The following is a 21,637-nucleotide window of genomic DNA, read 5'->3' on the forward strand; positions in this document are numbered from 1 at the left end:
GAGCCTAGAATTCAGACACATTTTATGTCTAGGGAAGGGAAAATGGGCAGGACAGGAGATGTGTGATCATCTACCGCAGATGTCTAGGCACCAACAGAAGAGCAGGGAAATCTCTAAATAAATCTCTTTGTGTCTCCACCCTCATTTGAGTCCAGTCTTGAGGCTCCTGCAAATCCTGGCCAAAAGCTCAAACCTCAAGCAGAATTCCTTTAATAATTAACATATCTACTGCAGCTGCTATTACCTGAAGGCCAAGGGAGAAATGGAGACTAGAATTAAGATAGAATCAAAGAGAGCACGCATTTTACTGTGACAGAAGGGGAAGTGTTGATAGTACTATGAGGAAAATGACTGCAGATACAGGGGAGAGAATGATGAGGACTGCTATTTTTGTAGGATAATCAAAGCGCTCTTTATAAGGTGATATTTGAACAGAGACAAAGATGAAGCAAGGGAACAAACTGTGTAACTGTTTGGGGGAAGAGGGCGTCTGTCACAAAGAACCAGCAGATACAAAAGCCCTTGTGGAGGACTTGGCGCAACTTGCTTGAGAGAGTTTGTGGAGGCCAGTGCGGTTGCTGTGAAAGGACAGGAGACAGGGCATTTGCAGATGGGTTCCGCGGTGTGACTGAATGGAGGTGCCACGGTGTGACTGAATGGAGAGGCAAAAGACTGTCTGGAAGGACACACAGTGGTTGTTGCCTCTGGAGACGGAGGCCCGCAGCTGGTAGGAATACTAACTTCCTTCTGTGTGTTCCTTTGGATGCTTTGCATTTTCAAAATTGTGTTATAAGTTACTTTTTTAAATCTAATTGCTTAAAATGAATTAAAATAAAAAGGTAATTTTAAAGCAAGTAGTACATAATGCAAGGCAGAGGCCGCGTTGCAGCTGGGGTGCAGCTGGAAGGGAGAGAGAGCCACAGTTGTTTGTCCACCCTGCTGCCAGGCCTGCCTGGGCTAAAAATAAGCTCACTGCCCTGAACTGTTCCAGGAGAGAAGCAGGGATCTCGAGAGCTTCTGAATAGGACTGGGGTGTGATGGGTAGAGGCTGTGAATAACAGAATAAACGCCAATCCCAAATGGGACCTACAGGCATCAGTGGGTGAGCCCGCCCTGCCTCCCAGAGAACAAAGATGACTAACAGCTTCCTAAAATATTAAAGGAACTTTCCATGTGGTCTGTTAAATTCATCCACACCTTTATTCCCCAGATACATTTTTAGAAAGGGCGGGGGTGTGTGTGTGTGCAAGCTTTGCCAAGTTCACCGTAGCTTTGCAGGGAGAAGAAGAGGGGCCTCCCATTTCTCCTCCTTTATTTTTTTTTTTTGTTGTTTTTTTTTAAATTTTTTTTTTAATTCATTTTAGAGAGGAGAGGGAGAGACACAGAGAGAGAGAGAGAGAGAGAGAGAGGAGAGAGAGAGAGAGAGAGAAGGGGGGAGGAGCTGGAAGCATCAACTCCCATATGTGCCTTGACCAGGCAAGCCCAGGGTTTCGAACCGGCGACCTCAGCATTTCTAGGTCGACGCTTTATCCACTGTGCCACCACAGGTCAGGCTTCTCCTCCTTTAAAGGATAGGATGTGGGAGGGCCCACACTGCATTCTGTGCCCCTCCTGCCCCTGGAGCTTCTCTCCCTTTGCTCCCTTTATAAGGCTCTTTCTTGGCAGCCGTGGCCCTCCTCACAAGCCTGTTTTCTTTTTCTTTTCTTTTCTTCAAGTGAAAGGAGGAGAGATAGTGCAACAGACTCCAACATGCGCCCTGACTAGGATCCATCCAGCAACCCCTGTCTAGGGCTGATACTTGAATCAATGGAGCTATTTTTAGCACCTGAGGCTGACATGCTCGGACCAACTGAGCTATCCTCAGCACCTGGGGCCAACACTCGAATCAATCAAGGCCACTGGCTGCGGGAGGGTAAGAGGGAGAGAGGGTGAAGAAGGAGGGGGAGAGAAGCAAATGGGCAGTTCTCCTATGTGCCCTGACTGGGAATTGAACCTGGGATGTCCATATGCTGAGTCAATGCTTTGTCCACTGAGCCAACTGGTCAGGGCTACAAATCTCTTTTCTAAGTGACCACTTCCAGGAAGAGAGCAGAGGTGTCAGGGTGCTGATTCCCACTCCATTTTTTTTTTTTTTTTGCATTTTTCTGAAGCTGGAAGCGGGGAGGCAGTCAGACAGATTCCCGCATGCGCCCGACCGGGATCCACCCGGCACGCCCACCAGGGGGCAATGCTCCGCCCATCCGGGGCATCACTCTGTTGCGACCAGAGCCACTCTAGCGCCTGAGGCAGAGGCCACAAAGCCATCCCCAGCGCCCAGGCCATCTTTGCTCCAATGGAGCCTCGGCTGCGGGAGGGGAAGAGAGAGACAGAGAGGAAGGAGAGGGGGAGAGGTGGAGAAGCAGATGGGTGCTTCTCCTGTGTGCCCTGGCTGGGAATCGAACCCGGGACCTCTGCACGGCAGGACGACGCTCTACCACTGAGCCAACCGGCCAGGGTCTCCCACTCCATTCTTGTCCTCACACTCTCCATCCTGCATATCTCAAAAAGTGAGGGTTGAGGCAGAGATCATGCTTATACCGGCCCTATTCTCAGGCTTGCAAACCCACCAGAAGATTGGGACACCTGTGACTGTGACCCTCCCGGTCTCACCTTTCTTCCCACTTCTGCTTAGGAAACAAAATATCAAGTTTTCCTGTGGAGAGAATTTTGATTGCCTTTAAAAACAGTGTCTGTGTATAAATTTTTCTTCAATTAAATAAAAAAAGCCAAGAAATAATAACCGTAATAGATAAAGCCCTGGCATGCAGGGAAATGGAGTATAATCAGTCATTCAACGAGTCTGGAGGAATGCCCGTGTGCCGGGCACTGGGACTCCTCACATCCTGGCACTTGCACATCTAGCAAGGCAGGCAGACCGTAAACAGCAAACCTAATAAATAAGCACATTATAGAGAATGTGTACAGGTGGTGAGTTCTGTGGGAAAGAATGGAGACCCGTGAGGGGGCTGGGAGAGCCAGCTGGGGCAGTGCCTTGGCATCCTCCCTGGTTAGGACAGAACAGACCCAGCAAGTGTGGCCCAGCTAGGGCCTGGCAGACAGAAGGGGCCCCACAGAGTTCATGTCCTTCCACTCCTCTGGGCCTAAAAATTCTCATAAGTGCGAGTTTGAACTTCACCCTTTATACACAGCTAGCTAAATGCTGAACAGAGGTAAACACGAGAAGAAAACCACACCACTGTTAGGATCTTATTTTGGTGATATTGCAGGGGGCCGTACTTACCAAATTAAACAATATATTTTATGATTATACTTTTCATTAAACATGGGTGGGGAAAAGTAGGCTTACAGGTGTGAGTACACAAAACACAGAATTTATTCTTGTATTACATATTTTTCCATGTAGGCCTCCTTTTGCCCACCCCATATGGAAATGTAAAGCAAGTTTCTAGTGCTAAGAGGAAATACAAGACTATGTAAGTTGCATATGGCTGTGGATTCAGGGTCATAAGGACTAGAGTGAGCTCAGGAGCTCCTTTTTTTTTTTTTTTTTTTTTTGTATTTTTCTGAAGCTGGAAACGGGGAGAGACAGTCAGACAGACTCCCGCATGCGCCCGACCGGGATCCACCCGGCACACCCACCAGGGGGCGACGCTCCGCCCACCAGGGGGCGATGCTCTGCCCCTCTGGGGCGTCGCTCTGTTGCAACCAGAGCCACTCTAGCGCCTGGGGCAGAGGCCAAGGAGCCATCCCCAGCACCCGGGCCATCTTTGCTCCAATGGAGCCTCGGCTGCAGGAGGGGAAGAGAGAGACAGAGAGGAAGGAGAGGGGAAGGGGTAGAGAAGCAGATGGGCGCTTCTCCTGTGTGCCCTGGCCGGGAATCAAACCCAGGACTTCTGCACGCCAGGCCGACGTTCTACCACTGAGCCAACCAGCCAGGGCCTTCAGGAGCTCCTTTTAAAGTATATTTTGGTCTGGGTGGGATTACATGGGTATATGTACATGAAGGAATTCGTGGAGCTGTAGCTTAAGACGTGTATATTTTTACTATATGGAAATTATACCTCAGAATAAAAAGGAAGATGTGATTGCTGTTGACCTTGAACTTAGGTACCGCACCCGTGCTGGCAGTCTGGAGTTCTCAGCCGTGTCCTGGGAGGGGGCCTTGAACCCGTGCACAGGGAAGGCAGGTTCTCAAGGCAGGGATGCAAGAGAATCGGCCCCAGACACCCGCATTGTGTGGAAACCCGGACAAACCTGTGATCACATTGCCTTTACTGATGTCCCGGCCTTAAGGCCCCTGGGCTGGAGATGGGTGGGGACAAAATACCCACACAGAAAACAACAGAGAGCAAATCCTAGCAAGGCCACTGAGTCTCAGGGACCAAGCTCTTACCTGGCTGAGAAGGCACATCTTCCATGCCTTGCAGCATCTACAACTGGCAGCTACCGAGTAGCAGCAAGGCCCTGGAGCTGTCTCAGCCTAGATGGGAAGTGGCTGTTTGCACCCAAGAAGACAGCAGGCTGAGTAAACTTGGGGCCACCCTGTCATCTTCGACTCAACTGCCTCCCTCTTTTTCTTTTTCTTTTTTTTCTTTTTTTTTTTTTTTTTCATTTTTCTGAAGCTGGAAACAGGGAGAGACAGTCAGACAGACTCCCGCATGCGCCCGACCAGGATGCACCCGGCACGCCCACCAGGGGCAATGCTCTGCCCACCAGGGGGCGATGCTCTGCCCATCCTGGGTGTCGCCATGTTGCGACCAGAGCCACTCTAGTGCCTGAGGCAGAGGCCACAGAGCCATCCCCAGCGCCCGGGCCATCTTTGCTCCAATGGAGCCTTGGCTGTGGGAGGGGAAGAGAGAGACAGAGAGGAAAGCGCGGCGGAGGGGTGGAGAAGCAAATGGGCACTTCTCCTGTGTGCCCTGGCTGGGAATTGAACCAGGGTCCTCCGCATGCTAGGCTGACGCTCTACCGCTGAGCCAACCGGCCAGGGCGTCTCCCTCTTTTTCCATCTCCTTATCTTTCCCTGAGTTTCTGTGACTCCTTCTGCCACACAAGACACACCCCAGATTCTACACCTTTTTTTTTTACCAGATACCTAACGGGCATCTGAGGGTGTACAGAGACTCACACCATCCATAGGTCTCTGTGTGTGCAATGTTAGACGCTTCACATCACGGATCCTCAGAGATTTCAGTTGTTGTTTTTGCTAGAAAAGTGTGCCTCTTGGAAGGATGATCTCTAGGCATGGTTGGAAGGCTGCAGTCCCAGAAGCCAAAGGAAAACCAGCAGACGCCGCTGTGTGTCCACCCTCTCGGGCACTCACTGGGTGCTTCATGTTCCCCTCTGCAGGAGGCAGTGTCACGTTGCCCAGAAGAAGGCCAGTTGGCCCGAATCCAAAATGTTATCCAGGAGCTTCCCCCGTCCCACTACAGGTAAGACTCCTTGGGGAGAGAAAGTCACAGCCTCTCAATGCGGTGTAAGACCGCAGACCGAGAGTGGCATCATTAAAGGAAACAAATTCAGTGGGCAGTGGCTTTCCTGGAGCATTTTGAGGTGGGTGAGCGGGTCGCTTTTATCAGAGTGAGTTGGTGTCTGACTAGGGACATTGGTGGGAAGGAGCAGCCCATGTCTCGGTCACTTGCAGGATATCCCTCAGAGTCCCCTTGTGTGATTCTGATCACACAAGGATATTCTCACAGTGATTTCTTATCCAAATTCATAGACTAACCAAACTGATGGAGCCCAAGATGGTTTTCAAACAGGATTTGACAGTAGCTCTTGAGTCACTGACTGATCTGTCTGTTTGAGCATCAGTACCATCCTTTACATCAGCGGTTCTCAACCTGTGGGTCGCAACCCCGGTGGGGGTCGAACGACCTAAAGCCATCGGAAATTTCCACTGCTTTACATCATCCCTCCCTTTCATTTCATTTTCACAGTGTCACCCCTAAGCTTACCACCTTTCCCAGTGTTCCCTAAGCCTACCCATCTGTTACTCGGGGGAAGATTCTGATGTGGTGTGAGAAAGGACTTCCTAGCAGTAATAGATGTTTTTCATCCAAGACCATCTCCTTCCCCATCCCAGATCAACATATCAAGGGCCAAGACTATTACTTTCACCAATCTTGACATCTTCCGAATGTTCTTCCAAAATTCACATGATAGAACTATTTATTTAGTTTCTCAAGTCCAAACTTAGAAACTATCTCCAGGCTTCACACAGGCCCCAAAGTTTCTTACTTTGTAAAATAAATAAGTAAATGAACTATTACAGGACTTTGGAATACCTGATCCAACACCTGGCCCGCATCGCCTCCTTTAGCAGCAAGACCAACATGCACGCCAGGAACCTGGCCCTGGTGTGGGCACCAAACCTCCTCAGGTAACCACCACACCCTTCTTACCACCCTCTCTGTAGCTAAGTGGTCTATTGTAGCACAGATGAATTAACAGTGATTTTAATAGCCTAGGTTCTTTGCCTGCTAACCTGGGAACTGCATTCCAAAGGCAGTTGGAACCACCGGGATGGGAGTCAAGTTATGGGTCTGTTTGTTATAATTTCTTGCAAAGGCCTTTCTTGTCTCTATGGCTCATTGGCTTTTGTTGGATTTGGTTGGGATGCAGCTGGCTATTAGCTCAATCAACTGCTTCCTATGACTTCGTAAATGATGAGCTGCCCCACAGAACAACTGAGTGAGGGTGAAAGGAGATCCTGTGGGGACAAGATCAATTCCTGTATATTCACTAATATTGTGTTATAGTCTTACAGTGTATACTTCCTAGTAATTGCTTTAAATTTGTTCAGCGTGTTGGGCTTCACAGCTTTTGGAAAGTCTCTTTAATTGGTCTTAATAGTTAAAATATTCTACAGATTAACAAACTGTCTACATTGAAGAGATGGGGCTGTACGAAAGGCCTGCTGGCTCCGCCTTGCTGCTCTAGGGCTGACTCACTGAACTGAATGTGTTTCTTCCATGGTTTAGGTCCAAAGAAATCGAAGCCACTGGTTGCAATGGAGATGCAGCCTTCCTTGCTGTCCGGGTCCAGCAGGTGGTGATTGAGTTCATACTGAATCATGTGGATCAAATCTTTAACAATGGTGCGCCCAGATCTCTAGAGAACGATGGTAATGGCTCCTCCTGACATACATCTCACCAGCCCATCCTCCTTTCTAGCCTTAGTCACAGGGCCCAAGAATAAGTGAAGGTGGCTTGGTTCTAACTCTGTTGTTGGTACTGTGTATGTGCTGATTACTGTGTGTGTGTCAGTGTCTGGAGATCGTGCATATATACATCTGTATGTGTGCAACAAAGATGTGTGTTTTCAGGTGGTTGTGGCATGTTTCTGATTGGTTGCATACTTGGACTGCTCTGTAAATGTGGCATAGTAAACTGTAATAATAATCTATTGGTTTTAGTATGTTCTAAACTCTTTGAGTTATTAACTGGTAGCATCCTTCTCTTCAACAATCTCATTTTTACTTTCAGTATAATATATTTCAGAAGACCCTTATGCCTTCATCTGAAAGTCTTAAGTGAATGAGTTAAGTGTCAATATGTTCATACTCTCATGTATATTTAGAATGCATTTTCTTCCCAAGCATTTCTTGAATGCTTACTTTGTTCTGCCCTATACCTGGCACTATGTGTACAGAAATGACTGTTTGTTTAGAGGTATGTGTATTCAGAGACTAGTTAGCATACAGTGAATGATGAGAAACATATAGCTATTTCAGGCTGGGTATTATGTGATGCAAAATATTATACCTGAGTTCTATAAGTCTTATAATGGCACAGTGAACCCTAGGAATGAATGGGGTATTGTTCGGTTTATTCATTTGTAAAAACCAGAAATCCAGTTGATCAAGAAGTCTGGGAGAAGATGGTGGCAGGGTAGGTAGAAGTTACACTCACCTCCTCCCAAGCTTGAACTGGAATTAAAACTAAATTATAGACCAGTCAACCTGAATAACTGAAGACTAACTGAACAGAAGTCTTAAAACCAAGGATTTATAGAAGAAGACACATCAAGACTGGTAGGAAGGGTGGAGATGCAAAAAGGGCTGCCCTGTACCCGTTTGTGGCGGCCCCAGAATCTGGAGGGATATCTCAGCTGCAGAGGTCCCCCTGAGGAACATGGGTCTTATCCCCACGCTGGGATCCCCAGCCCAGAGCAATAGAGCTGGGAAGAGGTGCCTATATAACATCTGGCTATAAAAATCAGTGGGGCTTAGCTCTGCCAGGGAGAGATAAGAGTCTGCTAGAGTCCCAGGTGCCATATTAAAAGGCTAGCTCACAAAGTCTTGTTTGTTGCTACTCACCCAGGGCTCCATCAGAGGAAGGATAGCGCAGAGCAGACTAGAAGCTTGTGAGGACAGACTGGGTTGTGTGACTCTGGGAAGAGAGCTGAAGGAATAGCCCCAAGGGTTCCTGTGCTGAGTTCCTTTCCCGCACTGCCTACAGACACCATCTTTCCTGGGCTGACCACTCCCCCGTAAACTACACTGGCGTAAGGGAACTGCACAAGCCCCACCGTCTCAACCCCTGTCGCCCTGCTCAGCCAAGTTTATGACCTGCTGAGGAGTCTGCTGCCTGAGTCTGTGGTGCAGACTTTCTTGACAGGATCTTGAGGGTGGACTAAAAAAATCAGAGCTCTGAGACAGAGACAATTTTCCTTTCCCCACGCACAGCAGGCCAAAGCACCAGCACACAGCAGTGTCCTGCTCCCTCAGGACCACAGCAGCCTGCCCCCTGCAGGCCAGAGTAACTGTGCCTTGCTGAGCTTGCACTCTGCAATATTGTCAGTAGGCTGTGGCCAGCATGGTCCTCTGCTACAGAAGGCTCTCTAGTAAGTCTGGCAGGGTCTGGGAAGAACTGAGCTGTGTGGCCGTTGGCCAGGGCCACTGTTCCCTCACACACCAGACGAGCGCTGGCATTCCTGTAGGGAATGTTTCTCCCTTCACAAGCCAAATCTTGTCTGTTTGGGCCTGATCAGCACTGCTGGTTTCACCCCGATAAATCTCTGAGACCCGATCCCAACACAAAGGCCACAGGCACCTAGAAGGTAGTGGTCAACCTTGGTGTACCCTGACACTGTTGCTGAGTGGCCTCCAACACAGCAGTGGTGCCAAGTTTGAATCTGTATCAATCTCGTGAACACCATTCACCCCTTCCTGGTGACTCACCGAGAGCCCCTCATGCAACACGCATACTGCCAGAGGCTGAGTGCTCAGTGCTGGTGGAAACTGGCCTTGGTGCACAACTAGACGCCTCCTATGCACATCCAGGCCCAGCAGATGCAGCCATAAACTATGGGTTATTTTGTAGCTCCAAACAAGTAGCCCAGGGACCATCAGTGGCGGCACTGAATCAACCAGCACTGGATCCCTTCCTTAGGGCTCCCACAACCAACGCACCCCGTGGTTCAGACCAAATCAGAGCATAACCAAATTAGTTCCACAAGTGACACACACAAAGGGAAATCTTGTTGGGGCAAATTCATCTCTATCACACAGCAGCTCATACAGTGCACTCAGGGTAGATACTCATAGCCAGCTGGTGGGGGCCCCACCCACAAATGAGCCAACAGCAATCAAACTCAACTATAATAGTAGGGCTCTGGCAATCAAAGAGACAGTGTCTCAGCCCCACAAGACATCTAATACCATACCAAGGCATAACAGATCTACCTAGTACATAGAAATAAATACAGAGAGGTAGCCAAAATGGGGAGACAAAGAAACATGACCCAAATGAAAGAACAGAAAAAATCTCCAGAAAAAAGACCTAAATAAAATGGAGGCAAATAAGCTACCAGATTCAGAGTTCAAAACAACAGTTATAAGAGTGCTTATGGAACTTAGAACTTTAACAAAGAGATACCAAGCACAAAAAATTACATAGAAGCCTAACCAAGAAGTGGTGCAGTAGATAGATTGTTGGCCTGGGACACCAAGGACCCGGGTTTGAAAGCCCAAGGTCGCTGGCTTGAGCAAAGGCTCATCTGGCTTGAACACAGACTCAACAGCTTTAGTACAGGGCCACCAGCTTGAATGTGGGGTCATAAACATGACCACATGGTCACTGGCTTGAGCCCAAGGTCTCTAGCTTGAGCAAGGGGTCACTGGCTCAGCTGAAGCCACCTGGTCAAGGCACATATTAGAAAGCAATCAATGAACAACTAAGGTGCCACAATGAAGAATTGATGCTTCTCATTTCTCTCCCGTCCTGGCTGTCTGTCTATCTTTCTCTCTTGCTAAAATAAATAAATTAAATTAAATTAAAGGAGAAATAAAGAACTTCCCAGACAAGAAAAAGTTAAAAAGAGTCCATTACCACCAAACCTGTATTACAAGAAATGTTAAAAGGTCTTCTTTAAGAAGGAAGAAAGAAAAGAGGCACATAGTTATAAAGAGTAAAATGACAATAAATATGTACCTATCAATAATCACCTTAAATGTAAATGGCTTAAATGCTCCAATCAAAAGATTTGGGTTAGCTGAATGGATAAGAAAACAAAATCCATATATATGCTGTCTGCAAATGACCCACCTTAGAATGAAATGTACACATATACTAAAAGTAAAAAGATGGAAAATGATATTCATACAAATGCAAATGAATAAAAAGCTAAGATAGCAATACTTCTATCTGACAAAATAGACTTTAAATCAAAAGCTATATAACAAAAGATAAAGACATTACATAATGATAGAAGGATCAATCCAATACGAGGATATAACCCTTGTAAACACTTATGCATCCAGCATAGCAATACCTAAATATATAAAGCAAATCTTGATGGACATGAAGGGAAAGATCAACAGTAATACAGTCATAGTAGGGTATTTTAACACCCCATTGACATCAATGGATAAATCTTCCAGACAGAAAATCAACAAGGAAATAGCAACCTTAAATGACACAGTAGGCCAGATAGATTTAATTAATATTTTTAGAGCATTTCCCTCAAAACAGCAGAATATACAGACTTTTCAAGTACACATGTTACGAAACAATGAATGGATTAACAATGAGATCAAGGAGGGAGTCAAAAGTTACCTTGAGACAAACGAAATGAAGATACAACTTAAAATCTGTGGGACACAGCAAAAGCGGTCCTCACACGGAAATTCATAGCAATACTGATTTACTACAAGAAGGAAGAAAAATCTCAAACAACCTAACCTTACACCTAAAGGAACTAGAAAAGGAACAATAAACAAAGTCCCAAGTGAATAGAAGAAAAGAAATAATAAAGATCAAACAGAAATAAATGACACAGAGACTTTAAAAAACAATACAAAAGATCAATGAAACCGAGCTGGTTCTTTGAAAAAATAAACAAAATTGACAAACCTGAACCCAAAGAAATAAAATCAAAAACAAGAGGAGAAATAACAACTGACACCACAGAAATACAAAGAATTGTAAGAAAATATTACAAACACTATATGCCAACAAATTGGACATTCTGGATGAAATGGATAAATTCCTAGAAAGATAACAATCTTCCAAAGCTGAATCAAGAAAAATCAGAAAATCTGAACAGACCAATTACAACTAATAAAACTGGAGCAGATATAATGATAATAATAACCTCCTAACAAACAAAAGTCCTGAACCAGATGGCTTCACCGGCTAATTTTACCAAACATTCAAAGAAGAATTAACACCTTTTCTTCTCAAACTATTCCAAATAATTACAAAAAGAGGGAAGATTTCTAAGTTCTTTTTATGAATCCAGCAATATCCTAATTTCAAAACCAGGTAAAAACAGTACAAAGAGAGAAAACTGTAGGCCAATATCTCTAATGCAAATAGATAAAAAAAATCCTCAACAAAATATTAGCAAACTAGATCCAGCAATACATTAGAAAGATTACATACAATGATCAAGTGGGATTTAGTTCTGGGATGCAAGGTTGATACAACGTCCACAAATCAATGTGATATACCACATAAACAAAATGAAAGACTGACCTGTGGTGGTGCAGTGGATACAGCGTCGACCTAGAAATGCTGAGGTCACCGGTTCGAAACCCTGGGCTTGCCTGGTCAAGGCACATAATGGGAGTTGATGCTTCCAGCTCCTCCCCCACTTCTCTCTCTCTCTGTCTCAGTCTCTCCTCTCTAAGAAAAAAAAAAGGAATAAAATAAAAAACAAAATGAAAGATAAAAATTGCATGATCATATTAGTAGATGCAGGAAAAGCAAAGTGAGAATAGAGGGAACAGACCTCAATGTAACACAGACCGTATATGACAAATCCACAGTCAACATGATACACAGTGAGCAAAAACTGCAAGTGCGCCTGACCAGGCGATGGCGCAGTGGATAGAGCATCAGACTGGGATGCGGTGGACTCAGGTTCAAGACCCTGAGGTCACCAGCTTGAGCGCGGGTTCATCTGGTTTGAGCAAAGCTCACCAGCTTGGACCCATGGTCTCTGGCTAGAGCAAGGGGTTACTCGTTCTGCTGAAGGCCCATGGTCAAGGCACATATGAGAAAGCAATCAATGAACAACTAAGGTGTCGCAACGAAAAACTGATGATTGATGCTTCTCATCTCTCTCTCCATTCCTGTCTGTCTGCCCCTATCTATCCCTCTCTCTGACTCTCTCTCTGTCTCTATAAAAATAATAATAATAATAATAATAATAATAAAAACCTGCAAGTGCTTCCTGTAAGATCAGAAAAAAGACAAGGATGTCCACTTCCACTTTTATTCAACACAGTACTGGAGGTCCTAGCCACAGCAGTCAGACAAAATGAAGAAATAAAAGGCATCCAAATTAGAAAGAAAGAAGTAAAATTTTCTACACAACAAAGAAAACCATTAACAAAACAAAGAATCTACTAAGTAAGAGAACATATTCCATAATGCCTGTAATAAAGGGTTAATATCTAAAATTTATAAAGAACTCATACTTCTCAATACTATAAAAACAAACAATACAATTTAAAAATGGGCAGAGATGAATGCAAGTACACAGGATTCTTGGAGGAATGCCTCCAAGAACCAGATGTCCTTTATGATTGATAAGCTCTGAGACTCTGACTCTTCTTGTGTCATTGTACATGAAAGAAACAATAGACGTGCAGGGTTGGGGATGAAACGGATGGGAGAAAAGGCTTGTGTAACTTTCTACTTCTATCTGCTAAGCTATGGCTTTTGGAACTCAATAAATATGCAATGGCGCAGTTTCTCGGGGCTGGATCCACCTAAGAGTTTCAGCCCTCTGCCCAGTTATTTGAATGAATGAATGAATGAATGAATGAATAGAAAAAAAATGGGCAGAGGGCCTGAATAGACACTTCTCCAAAGAGGACATACAGATGGCCAATAGATATATGAAAAGATGCTCAACATTAAAACCACAATGAGATATCACCTCACACCTGTCAGAAAGCGTATCATCAATAAACCTACAAATGACAAGGGTTGGCAGGGATGTGAAGAAAAGATAACCCTTGTGCACTGTTGGTGGGAATACAGAATGGTGCAGCCACTATGAAAAATAGTATGAAGTTTCTTCAAAGAATTAAGAACGTAACTGCCTTATGACTTAGTGATTCCAATTCTAGGGATTTATCCAATGAAACCCAAGACACTAATTCAAAAGCATATATGCACCTTTATGTTTACTGCAGTGTTATTTACAACAGCCAATATATGGAAGCAACCCAAGTGTCCATCAATAGACAACTGGGTAAAATTTACATATTTACATATGGAACATTACAGATTTACAATGGAATATTACTTGGTCATAAAAAGGAACGAAATCTTACCATTTGCAACAGCATGGATGGATCTAGAGTATATTATGCTCAGTAAAATAATTCAGTCAGAGAAAGAAACCATATGATTTTACTTACACGTAAAATATAAAGAACAACAACAACAAAAAAAAACAGACAATTAAAACAGACTCATAGACACAGAGAGAAAACTGGTGGTTGCCAGAGGGGTAGGGTTTGGGGAACCCGGTGAAAGAGATGAAGGGATTAAGAAGTACAAATTGGCCCTGGCCAGTTGGCTCAGCGGTAGAGCGTCGGCCTAGTGTGCGGAGGACCCGGGTTCAATTCCCAGCCAGGGCACACAGCAGAAGCGCCCATTTGCTTCTCCACCCCTCCGCCACGCCTTCCTCTCTGTCTCTCTCTTCCCCACCCGCAGCCAAGGCTCCATTGGAGCAAAGATGGCCCGGGCGCTGGGGATGGCTCTGTGGCCTCTGCCTCAGGCGCTAGAGTGGCTCTGGTTGCAACATGACGACACCCAGGATGGGCAGAGCATCGCCCCCTGGTGAGCAGAGCGTCGCCCCATGGTGGGCCTGCCAGGTGGATCCCGGTCGGGCGCATGCGGGAGTCTGTCTAACTGTCTCTCCCTGTTTCTAGCTTCAGAAAAATGCAAAAAAAAAAAAAAAAGAAGTACAAATTGGTAATTACAAATTAGTCTCAAGGATGTAAGTATGATACAGAATAGGGAATAGAGTCAGTAGTATTGTGATAACTAGGTATGGTGCCAGTAGGGGTACTGGAAACCCCTTGGGGAACACTACGTCAAGTATAGGATTGGCCCCTGGGATGTACACCTGAAACCTGTACAAAGTAAAATTTGGAAAAAAATAAATAAAGGAAAAATATCTCATAAAAAAAAAAAAAAAGAAACCTGTTAACTACCATTTGTGTGATGGTGGTTTTCCACCATTAGTGTACATCAATACCACCTAGAAGACTTGTTAAGACAGATTTCTGGGCCTCATCCCCCGAGTTTCTGATTCAGCATATCGAGAGTGCTGTTGAGAATCTGTGTTTCTAACAAGTTTCCCAGTGCTGCTGCCGCCAGTGGTGTATGAGAACCATATTACAAATCATTTGTGTTAGCTAATCAAAGCAGTCTTCTCCAGTTTAACTCGTATATTTGGGAGGAAAAGAAGTATAAACATCAGAATAATCAATTGCAATTACCATTACGTTTTGATTCCTGGTATAATTGTTCCCACCTGACCCTGTCCGCTAGGTGGTTTATGACCCTTCTTTAAAATAATTTTTTTATTTATATAAAATTCATACACTGTAAAGTTTACCATTTAAAAAAAATAATTTTAGAGTATAAAATTCAGTGGGTTTTATTGTATGTATTCAGAGAATTGGGCAACTGTCACCACTATCTGATTTCAGAACATGCTCCTCCCCCCAGAAGAAAATCCCATGCCCATTGAACAGTCATTCCACCTTCTCCCCTCCTCCCAGGTTTAGGCAATCACTAACTTACTTTCCGCTTCTATTGATTTACCTCTTCTGGACCTTTCATGTAAATATGATAGAATCATACAATACATGGTCTTTTGTGACTGACTTCTTTCACTTATTCTGTTCTCAAGGTTAATCCATATTGTCATATGTATCAGTATTTCATTTCTTTATATGGTGGAATTATATATATATTATATATATATTATATATATATATAATATATATATATTTTCGTATTTTTCTGAAGCTGGAAACTGGGAGAGACAGTCAGACAGACTCCCGCATGTGCCCGACCGGGATCCACCCGGCACGCCCACCAGGGGCGACGCTCTGCCCACCAGGGGGCGATGCTCTGCCCCTCCGGGGCGTCACTCTGCCGCAAGCAGAGCCACTCTAGCGCCTGGGGCAGAGGCCAAGGAGCCATCCCCAGCGCCTGGGCCATCTTTGCTCCAATGGAGCCTTGGCTGCGGGAGGGGAAGAGAGAGACAGAGAGGAAGGAGGAGGGGGTGGAGAAGCAAATGGGCGCTTCTCCTATGTGCCCTGGCCGGGAATCGAACCCGGGTCCCCCGCACGCCAGGCCGACGCTCTACCGCTGAGCCAACTGGCCAGGGCCTGGAATAATATTTTTTGAAAGAACATGCCACATATTTTGTTTTTGTTTATCCATTCATCAGTTGATGGATATATGGGTTGTTTGTTTTCTTTTCTTTTTTTTTATGAATATTAATGCTGTATGAACATTCATTGACAATTTTTTTGTGTGTGACAGAGACAGAGAGAGAGATAGAGAGAGGGACAGATAGGGACAGACAGACAGGAAGGGAGACAGATGAGAACTATCAATTTTTCGTTGCTTCTCCTTAGTTGTTCATTGATTGCTTTTTCATATGTGCCTTGGTGGGGGGTCGGGGACTACAGCTGAGTGAGTGAACCCTTGTTCAAGCAGCGACCTTGGGTTTCAAGCCAATGACCTTTGGGCTGAAGCCAGACATGGAGTCATGTCCATGATCCCACGCTTAAGCCAAAGACCCCATGCTCAAGCCGGATGAGCCCGCACTCAAGCCGGTGACCTTGGGGTTTTGAACCTGGGTCCTCTGCATCCCAGTCTATTGCTCTATCCACTGTGCCACCGCCTGGTCAGGCCATTCACAAATTTTTATGTGAACGTATGTTTTCAATTCTTTTGGTTATATACCTAGGAGTGGCTGACATTTCTTCATCTTTAATAATACATTATAGATGTATTATTTATTGCAAGCTATATAAATCCTTTTTGAAAGTAAATAAGAAGTAATATTCATTCATTCATTAATCTTTTTGAGTCAACTAATAATTTATTGTGGACTTAATCTCTGCCAAGAACTATTGCAAGCACTCCACATATATCATCTCACTGAGTTATCACAACAATTATATAGTTATCAATCTTATTTTATATGTGAAGAACAGGGAACCAGAAAAGCTTAGTAATCTCTAAAGCCACAGGCTAGTAACTGGTGGGACTGACCATTGAACCTAAGATCTTCCAGCCATGCTCGTTTTCTGACCCTAGGCTGCCTCTGTGAGGAAAAAAGAGGAAAACAGATAAATAAACAACTGTGGTTTATTTATTATTGAGTTTGGGGCAATATTCTTCTAGACAACAAATCCATGACTGTTAGTGTTCAGGGTGTTTCTAATGCTAACTTGGAAATGCCTGTTTTTTATGTGACCATTGCCTTAATAATCTTTTGTCCTGCATATTGAAATCCAATTTACTCTTGACCCTTTAACTCTTTTTTTTTTTTTTTTTTGTATTATTCTGAAGCTGGAAACGGGGGGAGAGAGTCAGACAGACTCCCGCATGCGCCCGACCGGGATCCACCCAGCACGCCCACCAGGGGCGATGCTCTGCCCACCAGGGGGCGATGCTCTGCCCCTCCGGAGCGTCGCTCTGCTGCGACCAGAGCCACTCTAGCGCCTGGGGCAGAGGCCAAGGAGCCATCCCCAGCACCCGGGCCATCTTTGCTCCAATGGAGCCTTGGCTGCGGGAGGGGAAGAGAGAGACAGAGAGGAAGGGGGGGGGTGTGGAGAAGCAAATGGGCACTTTGCCTGTGTGCCCTGGCTGGGAATCGAACCCGGGTCCCCCGCACGCCAGGCCGACGCTCTACCGCTGAGCCAACCGGCCAGGGCTGACCCTTGAACTCTTGATTGCCTCCAGTACTTATTATTCAATGCATTTAATTTAAATGTTCTTGTTATGAATTTGCGTTGTGTTTGGTAAGGTAATATATTTAATGTTTACACAAAATAGAATAAGTCATATCTTCTGAAATTTAGATTTGGAGATAAGGTTCTATTTTAAACTGGAAATATTATAGAAGGCATAGAATCTAATACCTTTAATTGATAAATGAGAGCAGGGAGACCAGACAGATTGTAATATGTTCAAGAAGCATTAAAACATAAGTATATATGTATTGAGCACCTCCTATGTGCCAGGCCCTGTTCTAGACACTGAGGATGGTGTTACACAAACAGCGAAGATGCTGCCCTGCATGGAGCTGTGGTCTGGTTGGGAAGACAGGCAATAAATAAGTTTACAAACAAATACATTATCACTTCAAAGACCATAGAGGCCATGAGGAACAGACATAAGGGTAATGGAACGGTCGTGACTTGAGGGTGTTATTTGGGTACACAGAGTGGTCGTGGTCTCCGAGGAAGTGATTTTTGAACTGAAACCTGAATGACTAAAGGAACCAGTCACGTGAGGATCTGGGGAGTGAATGTTTCAAACACAGACAGCAGGGAGTGTAAAAGCTCTGAGGTGGGAAGGAGCTCTAGTGTTGCAGAAAGTCAGCCAGTAAGGCTAAAGCCATTGTGGTCTCCAAAGTGGGATGCTCCACCCTCTGGGGCACCAGAGACCAAAGTACTGAAGTACAGGTATTAGAAGAAACTATTACAATTTTTTTTCTCACTTATTTTTATTGTATACTTTGTCAGTTCTATGATTTTGTGTGTTTTCTATTATATATCATACTAATACAGTGATAAATATGTATAATTTACAAATACATGCATATATATATATATAATGGAGTATACATTCAAAAATTTTACTGTGAATCTGTGTAGACCTCTGGGTGGGTGGACAAAGAAGAATGGGAAAGCAGATGGAGGTCCTATAGGTCATGCTAAGTTTGGTTTGTTCTCAGTGCCATGGAAGCATGGGAGGACTTTGAGCCAGGAGCGCAGGGTCTGAGCGCTCTGGCTGCTTTGTGAAGGGGAGACTGAAAGGCAACAGGCTGGAAGCAGGGACACCAGTTAAGGAGCTATGGCAGAAAGCAGATGGGAAATCGTAGCGGCGTGGACTAGCATGTTAGCAGGAATGGAGGAAGGTGGCTGGATGCAGGATACATTTCAGAGGTTGAGTTACAAGGCTTGATTATAGGCTGGATGTGGGAGAAGGAGGTGCATCAAAGGAAGAAATGAATGAAAAATAACTACTACAGGTTTTGGTCTACACAGCGGGGGCTACATGGTCATTTACCAATTTGGAGAAGATGGGAGGAGGTACTCACTGATCTAGAGGTGAGGAGTAGAAATCTCAAACTCTGTTATGAAATGTAGAGTTAGAGATGCCTATTACACATTAAGCAGAGATGATGAGTAGGCCATAGGATACTGGAGCCTAGAAATAGGGGGAGAGGTTGGTGCTAAACTCAGGTCTCCTGACCCTGCTGTGTATGTTCATCTACTGTTCCGGTTAACTTAATTTGAAAACAAAATTTATTGATTGATTTTAGCAAGAGAGGGAGAGAAAGAGAGACAGGGGAAGCAGATGGAGGTCCTATAGGTCATGCTAAGAGTTTGGTTTGTTCTTCATGCCACGGGAAGCATGGGAGGGCTCTGAGCCAGGAGTTCAGGATCTGAGCATTCTGGCTGCTTTGTGAAGGGGGACAGAGACAGGAACATCGATCTGCTCCTTCCTGTATGTGGCCAGACCAGGATCAAACCGGCAACCTCTGCACTTCGGGACGATGCTTTAACCAGCCGAGCTATCTGGCTAGGGCTGATTTAATTTTTTAAGTAAATAAATACTTTGATAACAAATAAATATCTAGCATCTACAAACAAACATTAAGAGTAAATTAAAATGGCTTGACCAGGCGGTGGCGCAGTGGATAGAGCGTCGGACTGGGATGCGTAAGACCCAGGTTCGAGACCCCGAGGTCGCCAGCTTGAGCTTGGGCTCATCTGGTTTGAGCAAAAATTCACCAGCTTGGGCCCAAGGTACTTGGCTCAAGCAAGGGGTTACTCGGTCTGCTGAAGGCCCGTGGTCAAGGCACATATGAGAAAGCAATCAATGAACAACTAAGGTATCACAATGCTCAATGAAAAACTAATGATTGATGCTTCTCATCTCTCTGTTCCTGTCTGTCTGTCCCTGTCTATCCCTCTCTCTGACTCACTCTCTGTCTCTGTAAAAAATAAAAGAAAAAAAAGAGTAAATTAAAATGAAATATTTTAACCTCCTTTTGATTAAGTAAGAAAACTGAGTTAAAGTCAGAAACATTACTGACAAGGTTTTAGGATCACAGATTACTTACCTGACTGAATGACTGCCATGCTGCCCTCCCTGGAAACACCACAATGTCACGTTCTGTCTCCATTTTCTACCAGGTCCTTTTTCAGTGGTTTTCTTTCCCTCCAGCCAGAGAGGGTCATGTTCTGCAAAGAGAAATAGTATTGTCAAGGTGCTTCCTGAAAATCACGCGAGTCCTATACAAAAAACAATCTCTTAGTCTCAGTTGATCCAAGCTGCCTTTGAATCTTTTTACATCTTTGAAAGTGACAGAAAATTGGCAAGGTTGCCAAGAGACTAAATAGAGGCAAACTTAGACCTCTTCTTTTTTTTTATTTAGATCAAGGTTTCTCGGTCTCAGCACTCTTGACATTTAGCGCTGCATAGTTCTTCTTGTGGGACACTGTCCTGTGCACCAGAGGCTCTTTAACAGCACCCTTGGCCTCTACCCACAAGTGCCAGTAACACTCCCACATGTACTTGTGACAACCAAAAATGTCTCCCACCGTTGCCAAATAGCCCTGTCCAGAGGGAGCGGGTGCAAAATTGCCCCAAGTTAAGAACTACTGACTTTGAGAAAAGAGAAAACCTTGGAGTCCACTGATCTGTTACCAGTTCTATGTATTTCTTTAAAAAATAAAATAAAATAAATATATATCTATATATATATATAAATACACACACACATGGAAAGGATTAACTTGCAAATACTAGAAGATGACTGGGTAGTGAGTAAATAGCCTTCTATCTTTTAGAGACTAGTATAGGCTGTCAACTTTTTGTTTTCTGCGGAGAGATAAGCCTGGGCGAACTAGGAAAAGTGCAGGCTCCAACCTTAATGGCCTTTGAGCCCCTGTTTTTTAGTTGCAGAGAGAAGAGGCAATCTCCTGCCTTACGCTGGCTGAGTGAGGCTACCTCCCACATGGCCAAAGCACTAAGCAGTGCTAGGATTAAAGACCCATTTATTAAAAAAACAAAAAGCATTCTTGTTACTCTGGCCCACAGTAAGTGCTCAATACATGTTTGTCATGTGAATGAATGAATGAATGAATGGTCCCTCTTTTAAAAACACAGTTAGTGCCGTTTACCTCCTGAAGGGCCTGCATGCCCTCTGGCTCATCTGGCCAGGTGGGTTGTCAGTTTCCTGTATGCAGACTCTGCCCCAGACCTCGCCAGGCCTAAGAGGATCCCCTGTCAGGAGGGCAGGCAGGGAGGAGCTATGGATAGGGAATCTGGCTAGACCAATGCCTAGTAGTCTGTGAACTCTTCTCTTCTCTGTCCAGAAAACCGGCCCATCATGAAGAGCCTGACCTTGCCAGCCCTCTCCCTGCCCATGAAGTTGGTGAGCCTGGAGGAAGCTCAGGCCCGGAGCTTGGCGACCAACCACGCTGCTCGGAAGGAAAGGAGGGAGAACAGCCTGCCTGAGATCGTCCCGCCCATGGGCACTCTCTTCCACACCGTCCTTGAGCTGCCAGACAACAAGTACGTGGCATTCTGTGCAATTCTGGGAGATGGTTGGGTGGAGGAAGACAGTTGAGGAAGAAATATAATCTCAGGGCCATGATGGCAGCAGAGGTGTAAACAAACACTCCAGAAGAGAAAGGAGCTGACTCCACAACTCTCTCCTACCAAAGTTATCAAGACCCTGAAGTCTCACTAGAGGTCCCTAGTACCATGGTGGAGGTGGGGCTCACAGTTGTCAAGAGTCATGAATAAAATCCTTACTCCTTACTTTGGACAAAACAGGTTTGACATTTTCAAAAGTAAGTTTGCTCAAAACAAAACAAAACAAAAAATCTTGACTCCGTCCACCC

General features: G+C 44.9%; 1 protein-coding gene across 1 annotated transcript in view; it reads left to right on the forward strand.

Moving 5' to 3' along the window:
* ARHGAP31 (Rho GTPase activating protein 31) overlaps positions 1 to 21,637 on the forward strand; it is a 121,021-nt gene that overhangs the window by 76,395 nt on the left and 22,989 nt on the right. The window contains exons 4-7 of the mRNA XM_066241313.1: positions 5,350 to 5,432; positions 6,275 to 6,382; positions 6,984 to 7,126; positions 21,107 to 21,305. Coding sequence (XP_066097410.1) covers positions 5,350 to 5,432; positions 6,275 to 6,382; positions 6,984 to 7,126; positions 21,107 to 21,305 — 533 coding nt within the window. The remainder of the gene's footprint in view (positions 1 to 5,349; positions 5,433 to 6,274; positions 6,383 to 6,983; positions 7,127 to 21,106; positions 21,306 to 21,637) is intronic.

This window comes from Saccopteryx bilineata, chromosome 8 (assembly GCF_036850765.1).
Source record: "Saccopteryx bilineata isolate mSacBil1 chromosome 8, mSacBil1_pri_phased_curated, whole genome shotgun sequence".
In the NCBI taxonomy this organism is placed as follows: domain Eukaryota; kingdom Metazoa; phylum Chordata; class Mammalia; order Chiroptera; family Emballonuridae; genus Saccopteryx; species Saccopteryx bilineata.